The sequence below is a fragment of the Staurois parvus genome, unplaced genomic scaffold, assembly GCF_062004578.1.
Source record: "Staurois parvus isolate SC_StPar_1 unplaced genomic scaffold, SC_StPar_1.0 ptg000137l, whole genome shotgun sequence".
NCBI lineage: Eukaryota > Metazoa > Chordata > Amphibia > Anura > Ranidae > Staurois > Staurois parvus.
The window spans coordinates 1,114,992-1,132,994 of NW_028317933.1; the positions used below are offsets into that span (position 1 = coordinate 1,114,992).

At 42.5% G+C, this 18,003-nt stretch overlaps 1 protein-coding gene across 4 annotated transcripts in view; it reads right to left on the reverse strand.

Annotated features, from left to right (window-relative positions):
* Positions 1 to 1,591: 1,591 nt before the first annotated feature.
* Positions 1,592 to 18,003, reverse strand: part of CBFA2T2 (CBFA2/RUNX1 partner transcriptional co-repressor 2) — a 93,380-nt gene continuing 76,968 nt past the window's right edge. For 3 of the 4 annotated variants that reach the window (XM_089673232.1, XM_089673233.1, XM_089673234.1), the window contains exons 4-11: positions 17,841 to 17,930; positions 17,572 to 17,753; positions 15,534 to 15,793; positions 14,117 to 14,214; positions 12,725 to 12,917; positions 9,379 to 9,447; positions 3,971 to 4,161; positions 1,592 to 2,468 (exon numbers count right to left, since the gene is read on the reverse strand). In XM_089673232.1, coding sequence (XP_089529358.1) covers positions 2,193 to 2,468; positions 3,971 to 4,161; positions 9,379 to 9,447; positions 12,725 to 12,917; positions 14,117 to 14,214; positions 15,534 to 15,793; positions 17,572 to 17,753; positions 17,841 to 17,930 — 1,359 coding nt within the window. In that variant the 3' untranslated portion in view covers positions 1,592 to 2,192. The remainder of the gene's footprint in view (positions 2,469 to 3,970; positions 4,162 to 9,378; positions 9,448 to 12,724; positions 12,918 to 14,116; positions 14,215 to 15,533; positions 15,794 to 17,571; positions 17,754 to 17,840; positions 17,931 to 18,003) is intronic. The other variant, XM_089673235.1, reaches the window with a different exon arrangement.

The following is an 18,003-nucleotide window of genomic DNA, read 5'->3' on the forward strand; positions in this document are numbered from 1 at the left end:
TGCATTCACTATATCCAGTCTTTCACAGTACACAGAACATGGAAATGCAATTATTTTAGTAAATATAAACTGCTAAATATCTTTTCCCATCAGCAGTTAGAGCAGTCTTGTGACTCTTATCAGTGTCCAGCCGAGCACTGGTTACAGCTTGTAGGAGTAGTTTTCATTCTCCGCTGACTGTCCTATGAGGCAGTGAAGAGGCAAGATCACCAGCTGCAGAGCCTAGGAGGTGACTACATGTCCATGGGGCATCTGCTGTCAGCTGTCCCTCCTCTACATTGAAGCCGTTGCTCGGAGCTGATCATGTGACCAGACCGGAGTGCCCTCAGAATAGGAAAGTATAGACATCTTTCCTTTCATATGGTAGTTATAATAGACTTAGAATGGGGATGGGAGCAAGTTTAAGTATAGTTACAACTTGAGTGAACTTCCACCTTAAGCCGGTTTCTGTATCAAGGCATTGCCCACTCCTAAGCCTTTGCCCAAATAGAACACCCTAACAGAGTAGCTCCAAAGTTGTTAAATTGATGTGGGGACGCGGTGAATACCTTCAGCTACCATTGTGCCTTTGCTGGGTGTCCCAAGCATCCCTGCACCTTTAAGGAGGCATCTGCTCCCTCCAGGCACACCTGCCCTTAACCTATCCATTATTATATGTGCTCCAATTTGGAAGACTCTCAAAATTATAGGACTGCAGTACATTGGGGTGCCTTGACTTGGACACTACAACTTACACACACACACGCGCGCGCAAACAAAACCCTTTATGTGTTCCAACTTGGGAGACTCTCAAAATTATAGAGTTAGGACTACAGTACACTGGGGTGCCTTGACGTCTCCACTTCAGCTTACACATATTTGCATATGTGTGCAAACAAAACCCCTTATTTATAATGTGAATTTTTAGACAGGGTACATTTGGTTTTGTTGCAGACTGGCTGGTAGGTGAGCTGGGAATTTTTGTTTGTTTTTGACATGCTTTGCCCTTTCATGTGCTCCTTGCTTCAATGGCCAAGTATTGGTCGATGTGGTTGCCATTTGTTTGTATAACTGTTGAATTAAAGCAGGGATGCACTGGATACCTTCAGCTGCTATTGTGCCCTTGCTGGGTGTCTCGTGTGTCCCTGTACTTTTAGGGAGGGATGCGCTCCCTCCTGGCAAACCTACCCTCAACCTATCCATTACTATATGTGCTCCAACCTGGGAGACTCTCAAAATAATAGGACTGCAGTATACTGGGGTGCCAACAAAACCCCTTGTTTTTAACGTGACCTTTTAGACAGGGTCATTCAGTTAAAGGCTGGCAGGTAAATGAGCTGGGAATTTTCGTTTCTTTTTGATATGTAGCTCCAAAAGGTAGGGCTTAGCTCAGATCAAGTCCTTAGCAAAAAAAATAAATAAATAAAAGTAGGCATTTTGGATACTAAATGTGATACCAGTAATCTTTTATGGTTTCACCTTTAAAAAAATTCAAAATCAGATGTTATTATATACTGACCAGTTATCACTTACCAACAATTCAGCTTGTTCTCAGTAGCTCCCATTTTGACCAGCTATATGTAATGTTTCAGATAATGTACAGTCAGCCATATTTGAAATAATGCTTATTTTAATAGTACACATTTAAAAAGTTAACTACAAAGATAGGCATATACAACAACAGGGAAGACTTTCAGAAAAAAATAAAAACATGCAAATTTTTGTAATGCTATATACTGCCATTTTGGTGTAGCTGCTTTTAGAGTAAAATAATTTAAATATACAATAGTCTTTATATCCCGAGCTGCAAGCAGTGGAAGAATCAGGCTGATGATGATAGAAGGGCGTCCTGCACAAGCAGCAAAATGATTCTACTAGTTGCTCTATGCCAGAGACTGATGACAATATCATCGATGTTCAACAATTTGCACTATGGTTTGTGCCTCTTTTATTTTTAGAGAATCATTTGTGCCTCTTTAGTGTGTTCACAGTCCAGGGTGCAGTACAGCGTCCTACAAGTTAAATATTTTGGTCCATTAGGTCACCTTTTAAAAATAAAAGTGTATTTAAAATTTATAGACAGCTTAAATGGGTTCAATGGAGAGGTTTGACTTTTGTAAATGTGACCATATTTTTCTTTTTTAATCCAAATCACAAATGGCAAGTAAACATAAAAAATGATAGATGGGACACTTGGGATGGAAGTTCCATATTCACAAGCTTTCCACAGCGGTCACAGATGCAGGAGTGGAAGAGCGAGAGGTGGTGCTGGATGACCGTTCAACTGCTGGGCTAAGCAATATAGGGTCAGATGGTTTCGGCAGTAGGGAGCGGACCGGGGTTAGGGCCTTAGCTGGACCGTGTAGGCTCTGTCCGCAGATCCGGTGATGCTTCTCCCAGTCTTTGTGCTGACAAAACGATCCACAGTATCGAGCAATATTGCATCCGCTGCAAGTCTCACTTGCTTTACGACCGCAGTTCCAACAAGTCTGCAGAGATAAATAGTGAGTTATTGTAAGAGAGTCATATAGAGATGCAGAATGCTACACGTACAAAGGTGTTCACTTATCTTCACATACCAATCAATGTTTCTTGGTGCAACTGTCTATGCATGTATATCCTTTAAATTACAGCTACACTTTTGATAAACCCCTTTCTCTAGCTCCCTGAGCTAATCCAACTTGAAACAACCTCACCCCAGTGCATAAGTACCCCAACGGCAGCCTTCTGCTGTACTTACATCCTCTATGCAGAAATTGAATGTAATGCTGCCTGTGCATGCAGCAGTAATACCCTATAGACTCAAATGGAGCCTCTCTCCCCCATGTAACAGTATAGCTCTATTCATGTTTTTTGAAAGTTATCATGAAAGCAACCCCAGAGGAGATTTTGGCATGGTGTATATAAACACTATGTTTGGCTGCTACTACTCCTGCCACCGAGCAGTAAGTATGCACCAGGATGGAAGGTTTCTAGGTTAGATTAGCTTAAAGGACTATATAACTAGGTTTGGATCAAAAGTCTAGTTGCCCTTTAAAGCCAAACTCAAGGAAAGGCAAAAATTATCCTATACAATGTGGACAGCAAAGGGTTAATTGCTCATTTAGGCCTAGGTGAGATTTCCTTAACCGATCCTCTCTGGTCCTAGACCGACCCCTATGGCATCTTTTCTCCCACACTCTAGCGGTCTAAGGTCTTGAAGTCATCAAGACCAATGCAGAGTCAATAGCTCTGCATTGGACATGATGATGCTGATGGACAGTCCACCACTGGAGCATGGGGGGAGCAGGATCAGGTAAGTGCTTCTATCCCCCCCAGGCTAAATGAGTAGTTAATCCTTGCAGTGTTGGCACAGCTCCACTTTAGGGGTTCATTTTCAAATTTGTTTGTCAAAGTAGTTGGACCTTAAAGAAAACCTGTAGAGATAGAAGAACAATGGCATGTAACAAAGATGTTCCCCCAGCACAGATTTTCTTTAACGTACCCGATGGAGGGCAAAGCAACAGGCCCTTTTTAGTGTGGGTCTCCCCAACAGCACTTTCTTATCTACTCTTTACATTTCTATTCAGCCACCACCAGAATTGAAAGGCTATGGACTCCTCATATGAAGGAAATGTGACAGAGCCTGAAGGTAAACAGCTTCTTCTGTGCTCTTCATTTAGAAAACTGATAATGTGCTGGGAGTCCTGGGTATTACCATTCATTTCCTTTTGTGTCTCCCAGACAGGAAGTAAGGGGAAAAAGTCCCCAACAGGGCACACCAGGATTTTAACCGTTTTCTTAGTGTTATCCAAAAATGAAATATTGCAAAAAATTGCATTAGATATACTTTAAGATCTCTGGGAGAAATGGAGTTAACATTCAGGTCACTGTTCACTGGGTTGGAACAAACAGACCAATACTGTAGTGCTAAAAACACATTACAGCAGGTTAATGGCTCCCAAACTAGTCAATATGATAAAAGTGTACAGTAGGGCAGATTGGTTCATACCTCAGTTGATTCCTCCTGCTCATTCACTACAAGGAACGCGTCCTCTGCTGCTCTCCTCTTTGCATCTGCAATAGTCTGTTCCATCCTGGCCCTCTCTGATGCAATCATCTCAAATGCTTTCTGTTCGGCCTCAGATACGGCCTTCTGTACTTCAGACATGGCTTGCCTCTTTACCTCATTTACAGCCTCCTCTGGAAAAGAAGAGTGGAAAGTTACAGTACTTTGCAAGTTACTAGCTACGATGGATATGTCAAAACATTTTAGGATTCTCTCTTTGCAAGCTTTCAACATTTTTATTTAGTTGTAACAAAATAATATTACACATGGATAAGCAAGAGTTACAAATTGTGTATGTTCTTACATTCAAGGGAATGTCCACATTCTCAGAATTCCAATCAGATGGGGCTTACTTTAAAATATGGTGATAGGGTAGCATGGCCATGTCCAAATGTTTTTTGTAGCCACATTAAACAACTTACTAATTCCATGTGGCTCTCATCCAATTCCAGAATTTCTGTTACGCCTTACATGTGACCCTCAACCAATTCCAGAATTTCTGTTACGCCTTCCATGTGGCCCTCAACCAATTCTCCTTCCATGTGGCCCTTAACAAATACTCCTTCAATGCGGCAATCAGTTCCAGAATTTCTGCTACTCCTTCCATGTGGCCCTTAACCAATTCCAGAATTTCTGTTACTCTTTCCATTTGACCCTCAACCAATTTGGCCTTCAACCAATTCTCCTTCCATTTGGCCCTTAACCAGTTCCAGAATTTCTGTTACTCCTTCCATGTGGCCTTCAACCAATTCCAGAATTGCTGTTACTCCTACCATGTGGCCCTTAACCAATTTCAGAATTTCTGTTACTCCTTCCATTTAGCCCTCAACCAATTCTCCTTCCATGTGGCCCTTAACAAATATTCCTTCCATGTGGCTCTCAACCAATTCCAGATTTTCTGTTAATCCTTACATGTGGCCCATAACCAATTACAGAATTCCTGTTACGCTGGATAATTGCAACTCCTTAAAATGACAATTGACTCTTCATGTACTGAAAATGACTTTGTCCTCTCTGGAGAGCTGAAAGGATCCCATTTTGAGTGCATGAAGAGTCAATTGTCATTTCAATGAGTTGCAATTAGCCAGCGTGTGCCTCTGCAGATTGTTGCTCCCAGAGCTAAAGCGAGTGCAGCTGGTTTATAATTTTACCAGCATGGAGCTCTGGTGAGTGTATTTAATTCATTTGGTGGTGGATTCTCACGGTGGTGTTTGGCCACACAACACAGAAGTTCATTACAAGAATTGCTGAAGAAGATTTATGTTTTCACTATTATTTTTATGGTAATGTTTGTTGGACATTGATTGATTTGTGTATTCACAGAGTTTAGTAGTCACGTTCTTTTGCATGGTATTGTTTTGCATGGTATTATTTAGTGCACCATTTCCATTTAATTATATTGCACTAATACAAATGTGTTTGGCTCACATATTAAGAGGTATATTATGATTGAGGAGTGCTGTCTTAAGTGATTCATTGTTTCACTCTTTCATGTAGACCTCAACTAATTTCAGAATTTAACAATTTTGTGTTAGATTTTGAAAAAACAGCTGATCTCTGCCTATTTTGATAAATTGATTTGTACAGGTGGCTCGCTGAGGTTGTCTGCAACACATGTGGATTTTTGGGCATGGACATACACTGGATTCTAGAGCTGTATGCCCAAATGTCCATATGAATGAGCCCTATTGATTTTAAATATATCACCACTCGGTGTCTCTAGAACAGTGGGCAGTTATTAAACCATGTGGCCAGACATCTACTAAAGCAATTCTGAGGCTTATTCACACCAAAGGAATCATCATGTATCATGCTGCATTTTCTAGCATAATGTAGAATGCATGTGCATAGGAAAATCTCTTCTTTTCATCCCCGATCCAACTAGGGGCCCCTTAACCACAATTCGTTGAATACATTGGTATAAGGTTTGGCATTTCTGTGCCTTGACCTGCACATCTCCATCCATTTTAATAATATGTAACTTAGGACTCATAAGTCATGTATTTAATTGTGGCTGCATAAAAACTTCTTACTGTTATCAAATTCATTTCAAAGCCTACCTGGAAGCAATGGCCATTCTATAGTGGACCAACACACCCCTATTGAGTCACAGCTAGGAGTCCAATCAGCAATGAGTGTCGGTTTTGTGGAGTAAAGAGCTGGGATTCAGTGGAGGGCGTGTTGGAGCGCTGCAGAGAGACCTCTGCTTACACACAAAAGCATCCCTTATCTGCTTCCGGTAAGTGGGGACTTTGGATCAGAGCTGAGCCTTTGTTATGAAGACGATAACCAAAAGACATGTAATTATAATTTTTATGCAGCAATGATTAAATTATATGTATACATTGGCAAGAAAAAGTATGGGGACCCCTTGGCATTAACTAATTTACTGCAGTCATTTGCTACAAAATGTGATCTGATCCTCATCTATTTCACAACAATAGACAAATGCAACGTCCTTAAAGTGTTACTAAACTCACAACAGTAAAATCAATCTGTATATGCAGTAAAGCATGCTTGTTATACTCATTGTGGAACTTAAGGGGTTAATCCTCTGCATTGCCAAAAAAAAGGCTTTTTGATCCTGTCTTCTCTGATCCTCCCCTTCTACAGTCCCCATTTCATCTCCTGATAAAACAGAGCCTTGGGGGTAAGCTGCACATGCTCAGTTTAGTGTGTACCACTAGAGAGGTTTTTATTTTTCTTTGGGAGGGTGCATGTGATAAGCACAGGGCCAATCAGCACTGTCCAAAGGGTCAGGGATCCTGCAACGTGAACAGTGAGAGGAGAATGAAAACTCTTCCTGCAAGCTTTAACCAATGCTCTGCTGGACACACCAATAGAGGTCACAAGGTTGCCATATACTGCTGATGAGAAAAGGTATTTAGCAATTTATATTTACTAAAATGCATTTCCATGTTCTGTGTGAGCCCGATATATTTAATGCAGGGTCCAGGGTATAGTAACAACTTAACCTGAGAACACACAAACAATTCTAATTTCTGAAAAATCATAGTGCTGGAAAAAAAAGTAAGTGAACCAATGGAGTTAATAGCTGGCTGAACCTTCTTTGGCAGCAATGACTTCAAGCTTTTGGAAGCTCTGGATCAGACCTATAAGAATATGTATGCATCATACATACTAGGGGGGAGTACAACTGAGGGAATCAATGGCAGAGAAGGATCTGGGAATCACAAGCTTAATAATGGCATGCAATGCCTAGCTGTGGTTCCCAAAGTGAGTAAAATCCTCTCTTGTATTAAAAGAGGTATAGACTCCAGAGAGAGATATCATTTCCCCCCCGGTACAAATCATTAATAACACCTCATCTGGAATATGCAGTTCAGTTTTGGGCACCAATTCACAAAAATAACACTGGGGAACTGGAGAAAGTACAGAGAAGGGCAACCAAACTGATACGAGGCATGGAGGAGCTCAGCTATGAGGAAAGATTAGAGGAACTGAATGTATTCTCTCTTGAGAGGAGGAGATTAAGGGGGGATATGATATCCATGTATAATATATAAGGGGGGATGTGATCTCCATGTATAATATATAAGGGGGGATGTGATCTCCATGTATAATACATAAGGGGGGATATGATCTCCATGTATAATACATAAGGGGGGATATGATCACCATGTATAATACATAAGGGGGGATATGATCTCCATGTATAATACATAAGGGGGGATATGATCTCCATGTATAATACATAAGGGGGGATATGATCTCCATGTATAAAACATAAGGGGGATATGATCTCCATGTATAATACATAAGGGGGGATATGATCTCCATGTATAATACATAAGGGGGGATATGATCTCCATGTATAATACATAAGGGGGGGATATGATCTCCATGTATAATACATAAGGGGGGGATATGATCTCCATGTATAATACATAAGGGGGGGATATGATCTCCATGTATAATACATAAGGGGGGGATATGATCTCCATGTATAATACATAAGGGGGGGATATGATCTCCATGTATAATACATAAGGGGGGGATATGATCTCCATGTATAATACATAAGGGGGGATATGATCTCCATGTATAATACATAAGGTGGATATGATCTCCATGTATAATACATAAGGGGGGATATGATCTCCATGTATAATACATAAGGGGGGATATGATCACCATGTATAATACATAAGGGGGATATGATCTCCATGTATAATACATAAGGGGGGATATGATCTCCATGTATAATACATAAGGGGGATATGATCTCCATGTATAATACATAAGGGGGGATATGATCTCCATGTATAATACATAAGGGGGGATATGATCTCCATGTATAATACATAAGGGGGATATGATCACCATGTATAATACATAAGGGGGATATGATCACCATGTATAATACATAAGGGGGATATGATCACCATGTATAATACATAAGGGGGGATATGATCTCCATGTATAATACATAAGGGGGGATATGATCACCATGTATAATACATAAGGGGGATATGATCTCCATGTATAATACATAAGGGGGATATGATCTCCATGTATAATACATAAGGGGGGGATATGATCTCCATGTATAATACATAAGGGGGGATATGATCTCCATGTATAAATACATCAGTGGTTCATATAGTGAACTCGGTGTAGAGTTATTCACCCTGAGGTCATCACAGAGGACAAGGGGGCACTCTTTACGTCTGGAGGAAAAGAAATGTAATCTCCAAACACGGAAAGGTTTCTTCACAGTAAGATCTGTGACAATGTAGAATAGACTCCCTCAAGAGTTGGTTGTGGCCAGCTCAATGAATTGCTTTAAAAAAAGGCCTGGATTCTTTCTTGGATACACAGAATATAACTAGATATTAACATTTATAGTTAATGTTGATCCAGGGAATATCCGATCGCCTCTCGGGGGATCAGGAAGAAATTTTTTTCCCCTGCAGGAGCAAATTGGATCATGCTTTGCTGGTTTGTTTGCCTTCCTCTGGATCAACTGTGGGTATAGGATTATAACCCTTTTCTTTTTATTTTTTTATGGTTGAACTGGATGGACTTTTGTCTTTTTTCAGTCAGACTAACTATGTAACTATGTAAGAACTACACAATGTTCAGGAGGAATTTTTGACCATTTGTCTTTGCAAACGTGCTTCAGCTAACACACATTTGTAGGATCTCTGGTGTGAATGGCTCTCTTGAGGTCATTCCACAGTATCTCTATGGAAATAAGTTCTGGACCCTAACTCTGGGTTACATACTTTTTCTTTCCACTGTATTTTGGATGGATCTTCAAGCTGAGTTTTAACTTACACCAAATGTACACATCTGGTGTGAACAACCCCCATGTGGCACTCATGTACCTGCTTTCCTCCAGATCTCATCAGTAACATAGCTTCCTCCTGTTCTGCTACTAAAGTCCCTCTGAAGATCTGAAAGTAAAAATAAAATGTAAGTAAACTTAAAAAATCCCAACATGTTGATACTAAGTGGGGTCAGTGTCACAGGAAGCCTATCTATCTAACCTTTAATACAGAGGAACCCTGGAAATAAATTTCATGTCTTGGAGAACACCTGCCAAATTATTACATCTCTAGTGTGGCACATTTGCCTGGTCAGTAAGTTGTATATATAAGAATACATAAAAGAGTAAACAATGTAGTGTATCTAGCATGTTTGACACGCAGGGCAGATATTTGTATTTAACACTTCCCTGCATTTTTTCAGTAACAATCATGAAATGGAACAAATAATAATAAGGTCATAAAGAAACATCAATGCCCTTGCACCCTTTCATATTGGTAGTGAGTGGAAAAGTGCCTTCTTATATTGCTAGTTGGAGTTGTGGTTCCGTGCATTGGTGGTCACTGGGAGAAGAACACTATGACTCTGTTGACCAGTGGAGAAACTGGTTCCCTTACACGCAGCTAAAAAGATAATTGAAATCAGTGGTTATTGGGAGTTAGAAACTCTTCATTGCAAAAGAAACCCTAGCAACCTCTGAAGGAACCCCAGGGATCCATTGGACCCTGGTTGAGAAACCCTGCTCTAAAGAGTGTTCTAGATCTAACATGGAGAACTCCTTGTTGGATGTGTCTAGAAGAGCTTCGCAAGGTCTATGGATCTGTGTAAGTTGCTTTAAGGGCAGTCCACCAAAAGCGTTATTAGGTCAGTATGCAACCTGGTGTGTGATTCGTTCTGTAGCTCCTTATATGTTTTGAAATCTCCAACCCCAACATCTATTAACCATATTTCCTCTCTTTGTTCCTGTCCACCTGGGAGTTTTGAGTGTTCCAACTCACCTTTGTGTGTTCCAGCTCCTTCTGTTGCATTCCATAATATAAAATTGATTCAAGAATCCAAATAAATGTAATAAAATTTCTGACAGACATAATACATTGGCGGCTGGATTAACTCTCCAGCAACTACAAAAAAAATTTAAATATAATTTTCAGGTGGAATGACCCTTTCAAAAAATCCACAGCTGAGTAATGGTTACATGGGGCCTACAGGTTTGACAGTGAAATGAGGTGGCGATCTTCAAGAAAAGTAGGATAAACAGTATTTTTGGATTCATAGAGAGAATACACTAAGACCATGATTTCATCAGGATGCTAATAGCACATAGAACACTCAACAGTGCACTTACAGCATGCATACATTTTAGACTATATTAACATATTCTAGCACTCTTTAGATGTTATTGGAGTTGCAGAATCTGGGGCATTGGCCACAATTTTCAAGTGCTGCAGGTTATAACACAAAATAAAGGTCACACTGTATACCTTTTTAGGTATAAAGCATATTTAATCCCAGGACTGTAGATAATTTTTTTTCTGGTGGGTCAGCTCTCAAACTGTAAGAACGACACAAGATGGTGCCTCTTGCACTGCTCAGTAAGGTTGGCTATGGGGGGGGGGGGGGGGGGGGTTTTGAAAGCTGTGGACCTAGGTGCAAAATCACAAGTTTCCTGCCTGTGAAGAAGAGAGTTCAGGGGTCAGTAGTAAGTGATGCAGAGTTCAGGGGTCAGTAGTAAGTGATGCAGAGTTCAGGGGTCAGTAGTAAGTGATGCAGAGTTCGGGTATCAGTAGTAAGTTATGCAGAGTTCGGGTATCAGTAGTAAGTGATGCAGAGTTCGGGTATCAGTAGTAAGTGATGCAGAGTTCGGGTATCAGTAGTAAGTGATGCAGAGTTCAGGGGTCAGTAGTAAGTGATGCAGAGTTCAGGGGTCAGTAGTAAGTGATGCAGAGTTCAGGGGTCAGTAGTAAGTGATGCAGAGTTCAGGTATCAGTAGTAAGTGATGCAGAGTTCAGGTATCAGTAGTAAGTGATGCAGAGTTCAGGTATCAGTAGTAAGTGTGTGTTTGGGGGGGGCATTTTTGAGAATAGTCATGGTTAGGCAGGAATACCACTGTAAGAACAAATGAAAGAAGAGAGGTGGAATGAGGGGGAGGTGGGTGGGAGTTGCTGTAATCTGGGGGGGGATTAGGTGGGTGACAAGGAGGCGCAGTGATTCAGAAGGGATTGAGGGAGGTGCTATACCTGAAAAAAGTGAGGCAGTATGAGGTGGAGGAGAGGCAGTATGGGAGGGTGTGTGACATGGTATGGGAGATAGGTGAGGCGGCATGGAGGGTAGCTGAGGCAGTATGGGGGGTAGGTGAGGCAGTATGGGGGGTAGATGCCGTGGTGGTGGTGGTGGGGAGTAGGTAAGGCAATATGGGGGGTAGGTGAGACAGTACTGGGAAGGGGGGGGGTGAGGCAGTATGGGGGGGTAGATGCCGTGGTGGTGGGGAGTAGGTAAGGCAGTATGGGGGGTAGATAAGACAGTACTGGGAAGGGGGGGGGGGGTGAGGCAGTATGGGGGGAGGTGAGGCAGTATGGGGGGAGGTGAGGCAGTATGGGGGCGAGGTGAGGCGGTATAGGCGGTAGGTGAGGCAGAATGTGGGGTAGGTGAGGTGAGGGTGAGGGGTGGATTGAGGTGAGGTGAGAAGACACTTTTACAGGCAGCAGAACATTCACCTCAGTACCATTGGTCAGCCTAGAAAGTCTGCGTAGAGCCAGTTTCCTTCCTACAGCAATGACCATGTAGGTCTGGAGGAAGTTCCATACTTGCCCTCCACCTTCTCTGGATGTCAGAGCCTGGGGGTGGAGCAAGCATGTGAATAGTTAATAGGACCGCTGATGTCCTAGCAACCAATCATGTGCTTACCCCGCCCTATGCCCCAACATTCACTGAAGGAGGAGAGCAAGAACAGAGGAGTGGGAAGTCCTACTAGCACTGACGGTGGAGGCTGCTGCCGCTGATCCTATATTCTCCACAGATCTGATTGCTGAGGCTAAGCGGCGCGGCTCCATGCAGCAGCAGCAAGTAACTGACCATTAGGGCAAGGTGCTCTAGAGGGGGGGTTCAGACCACCCTAATCCCCCTCTATCTACGTCCCTGTACAAGCCTTCAGTTATTCCTCAACACATGTGAGAGAACTTTGGAGCAGATTTACTAAATCTGGAGAGTGCAAAATCTGGTGTAGCTCTGTAGAGAAACGAATCCACCTCCAGGTGTTATTGTCAAAGAATAAGTGAAGAAGCTGAAGATAGAAGTTGATTGGCTACCATGCACAGCTGCACCAGAATCCGAGTTCACCAGCTTTAGTAAGTCCCCCTGATGAGTCAAGGCTCAGACAACTAGTGATGTCACCAGAGATGTCCTCACCATTGGTACCAGATTCAGTACTGGTTGGACTGTGCTGCCTACTCGAGTGCTCGCTTCCTTTCCGGAGCTCTGAGGATTCGTTGTACCGCCTCTTCCAGTAATTCAGCTCCTCCCTGTCCGCTTCTTGATACCTATGTAACGCTGCCATAGAACGCCTTGTCTTTTCCACCATTTCCATTATACAGTTCAAGGCCTTTGGAAAAAAAAATAAGATGAAATGATTAAAAATGAAAAAGAGCTGACAGCAAACAGAAAATCTGGATTCTCAGGGCTTGTTCACAAGGGCGGCAACCCTTACAGCCCCTCCTAAAAGTGATCCACAGTGGACTGCTTTTCAAAGGATGGTTGACAAGTGGCTGGGAGGCAAATCTGTTGCCTTCTCACCACCTGTTTTAATCCTGAAGACCCACACTACTACTCCGCAAGCATCACACAAAGCTCCATGGAGGTTGTGGCGCAGCCCCATTAACTTAAGTGAAATGCATCTGGTGGCAGTACTGCCTGCTGAACATAAATGGGAGTATAATTTCTTGCATACAGTCCTGAGCAGCTGCATGTTCTGCTTTTGGTGGGAGGTCAGGGGGTGGTAAAATTGCAACTCAACTGCCTGTTTTTACTGCCCCCCAGCTGCCCATGTGAACAATGCCTTAATCTGCCAAACCTTGCACCTTTAAGATGGCTATACATGTTACAGTGTGATTGTACAAGCTCCTTTAGGTCTACCATTAACTGTGTTGTACGAGTACTTACCTAGTTGGGTGCAAACTGAACAGTTTGACAAGATAAGCTCTCAAATGAAATAGTGTATGTAAATCTAAAATATTTACTAAATAATCAGATTTTAATGTCTATGGTCAGCTTTATTTTTACCAAACAATATAGCTTGAGGGTCTACCTTAAAATTCCAAGCAGGCCACTGCACTGTATAGTTATTAGTAAATCTAAAGGATATTGTACAATGCTTGTCAGCTTTGGGGATCAGAAAAGTGTGTCCCAAACCAGGGGCGGACTGACCATTTGGAAACTCGGGCACTGCCCGAGGGCCCGGGGTCAGTAGGGGGCCCCAGGAGATGCTCCTGGTACCTTTTTCATAGGCTTTTTTGAGTTTGGGCAAGGACACAGGGGCCCCATGATCCCCTATTGCCCGGGGGCCCCATGAGTTGTCAGTCCACCCCTGTCCCAAACACTCTAGCCAAAACTACATATGCATTTTTTTAACAAGAAATACCTAAATCAGGAAACAAACACATTATTGCCACTAGGTGGAGCTGATGATGTATAAACTACATGTATTAGATAAAATATGGTAGTTTTTGTTCTTAGCGTGTGGATATTTGTCACATTAATGTTTTATACAAGGACTGTCATCAGACAGTGAAAAGATAGTCTTACATGGTCTAGAGTCTTCCATTCCTCCGCCCATTCTCGCTCAGTCAGCCTGTGATCAACGAGCTCTTCTTGGTAGCCATTGGTCAAATTGCCGTTAACCCCTGAGACCAAACATAGAGAGTTATATTATACCTAATCTCTGCCAATCCCAATCACACCAAACCCAATAACATTCAAGGAAACGGAATCTGCTTTCTAATCCTTTCCTTTTAATCCCCTAAAACTCCTGTCAGTGGCTAAGTGGTTAGCACTTCTGCCTAGCAGCACTAAGGTTGCTTGTTTGAATCCAACCATGGCACTATCTTCACAGAGTTTGCATGTTCTCTATGCACCTGAGTGGGTTTCCTCCCACTCTCCAAAGACATGCTGGTGGGTTCACTGACCCTAGTATGTGTATGTACAGTATGAAGCTCCTTGAGGGCAAGGACTGATGTGAATGTGCAATATATGTGTAAATTAACAGCACTACCTGTAATAAATTAAATACTTTTTTTTTTTGCCAGAGTGAAAATATTAACACTTCCACACAGTTTTTTTTTTTTTTATTTATGCCTGTACCCCCATTCTTCACATCCTGTCTTTGTGACACCCATACAATAAATTAGGAAAGCGGTTGACAAAAAGGGACTGGAAGGAAGAGACAGCAATAAAAATATTGGTAAAAGTTCAGCCCCCACTCAATTTTGTATATAAAGGGATGCTTCCCAATTTTTAGGGCAGGTGTCATCACACTATACTCAAAATAAACCAAAGAAGGAAGAACCGATGATAGACACCACCAAGGTACATCCCCACAAAAAGATATAAAAGATTTATTGCCAGGACAATTTGTATTAGAAAATATTAATTTAGATTTAGTGTTTTTTATGCATTTTTGCTACATTTTTCATGTCAGTAAGCATGTATATATTTTTTACCAGCAAGATATGTCTTCGTGGTGTTTGTTTTCATCAGTTTTTTCTTTTTCGTTACATGTGGAAAAAAAACTTAGGCTCCAACACTTCACTGCTCTATTCTAAATAAATGAATCTTTTTGCTCCATTTGGGTTCAAAGATTTTCCCATTGGCACTTATTCTTCCCACAAAAAAATCAAGCTAAGATTATTCTCTGGCAGACACCAGTAAAGCAGGATTCTGCATCACTACTCTGTAGTCTGTAAAAACAAAATGGGTAACCAGGGGACCAAGGCGCTAAGTGAGAGCATTGTCTCCTTCCACCTCTAGAGGGAACTATGCATCCACATTTCCCACTTTGCTCCACTGATGGAATGACCCACAGGAATCACATAGTTCCCACCGTGTTGCTGGCATCACCCAGAGGGGCCATTTTCTTATGGTACTTAATTGGTTGCTTTGACCACAATATACTTTTTGTTCTCTTTATACTTTGTATAGATAGGCTGCCATGGCCTTTACTTACCGCCCACCGGATGATGGCGCTCTCTAACTTCTCTGTGTTCCCCGATCTTGCACAGTGGATCCCTGTACAGCTGTGATCCTGGGATATCATCCAATGTGTAGTGTTGTAGAGGAGGTGGGGTGGGGTGATACTGGTTAGAAGAATTCAAGATGGGCAAGGACAGGGCCGGGCTGTGACGGGGAGCAGGGCTAATAGTGCACACCCTCTTCATGGGTGGTTCAGGAGGTACAGGCTCCCTTTCAAACACGTTATCCTCTCTCCTGCAAAACAATACAGTTCAAAGTAAACAGATTGTCAACCAACAGAACATTTCAATCACATAATTATATGTATATTGATAATGGAGGTAACGCTCCCAGCACAGAAATGTTTATTATTATTATACAGTGTTTATATAGTGCCAAAAAGTTTGCTCAGCGCTGTACAATATAGTGGGGGACAGTACATGAGACAATACGTAACAAAACAGTATACGAGAGGTTCGAGGGGCCTGCTCTTTCGAGCTTACAATCTAGGAGGGAGGGGATAGTGGCACAGGGGGAGGTGGCTGTGGGGGATGGAGTGGTAGGAGGAGTGGAGGAGATCGGCAGTTAGGTGAGGGTGGGGTAGGCTTCCCTGAAGAGATGGGTTTTCAGGGTGCGCCTAAAGGTGAGGAGGGTAGGTGACAGTCTGATGGATTGGGGTAGTGAGTTCCAGAGGATGGGGGAAGTCCTGGAGAAGTCCTGCAGTCGGGCGTGGGAGGAGGAGACCATGGAGCTAGAAAGTAGGAGGTCTTGTGAGGAGCGAAGAGTACGTGTTGGGTTGTATTTGGGTATCAGATTGGTGAGGTAGTTTGGGGCAGCGTTATGAATGGCTTTGTACATCAATGTTAGTAGTTTGAATTTAATGCGTTGGGCAATCGGAAGCAAATGGAGGGAATGACAGAGGGGGGTGGCAGATGCGGAGCAGTTGGTAAGGTGGATGAGTCTGGCCGCTGAGTTCAGGATAGACTGAAGAGGGGATAGTCTGCGATGAGGTAGGCCGGTGAGGAGGGAGTTACAGTAGTCCAGACATGAGATAATAAGGGAGTGAACGAGTTGTTTAGTAGTATCTGGGGTTAGGAACGAACGTATTTTGGAGATGTTGAGGAGGTGGAGCCTGCATGAGTTTGCCAGCGATTTGACATGGGGTTGGAAGGACAGATTTGAGTCTAGAGTGACACCTAGGACTTTGGCTTGCGGGGTGGGACTGATGGTGGCATTGTTGGTCGTGATGGAGAGGGTGGGGGGTGCGGGCTGGGGGGAAAATTAGGAGCTCAGTTTTACATTTTTTACAATTTTTACATTAGGGACATATATATGCAGCCTCTTGCCATTAAAGTCCACCCTCTGAGAGGCCACATGTATGCGTACAGCTAGCGGGAACAGGTTAATGTACATGAAGACGGCCATATCTTTGTCAATATATCTGCAGGTTCCGCTTCCTGTTTTGCAATGCTTCGCATTGGTTGCACTTTACTGCTCCCTATCACGATGCAAGTCTATGCGTTGGTACAAACTGTGCGGCAGATCTTATCTCAGCAATTGTTGGAAAAACAGCTTTACTGTAGTTGCTAATGTAGCCTGTCCCCAGGGGGTAATCTACAAACCTCTATATTTAAAACAAAAATTATAGAACAGCAAGCATCTAAAATGATTTAAAATGAATACTTTAATAGCTCAAACATGTACTCTCTTGAAATATATTATCCTTTCCTTTGAGGACAGGTAAAATGATGTTAAAGTATTATTATCAGGTGTTGACAGGGGCGGACTGACCATTTGGAAGCTCGGGCACTGCCCGAGGGCCTGGGGTCAGTAGGGGGCCCCATGAGATGCCCCTGGTACCTTTTTCATAGGCTTTTTTGAGTTTGGGCAAGGACACAGGGGTCCCATGATCCCCTATTGCCCGGGGGCCCCATGAGTTGTCAGTCCGCCCCTGGGTGTTGATTTATTAAAAATGACACAGTGACTCAATATATATCATATAGTAACAGAGATCTTGACTTCTTGCTCTTTACCTTTCTGGGCTGTGTCGTTTCCCATTGCCATTGACCTCCATGAGCAGCTCAGAGGAATCAGATGGGGATGATGTATTGGTGTTGAGAAGCAGATGTTCATGTTGTGCCAAGTACTGAGATGGAGTCTGCTTGGCTGTGCGAGCACAGTGCAGTAATTCCCTCTGGAGAAGCGGCAAGTTGGCCTAGAGAAAAAACAAAACAAAATGGTATCAATTAAAACCAAGAGCTGCCACAAAACAACCAGTTCAGGATGTGGCTGAAACACCCACCTTGAGGAATGGGATGACAAAGGGTCGGAGAGGAAAATTGGTGGCTTCCTGGAGCTTGCAATGAAATTCTTCTATGGTTATAGTTGAGTTCTGGGTTATGGAAAGAAGAAATAATAAGTCAAAAATTATTTTACAGCAAGAGGTGCTTGTTTTTGTTCAAATT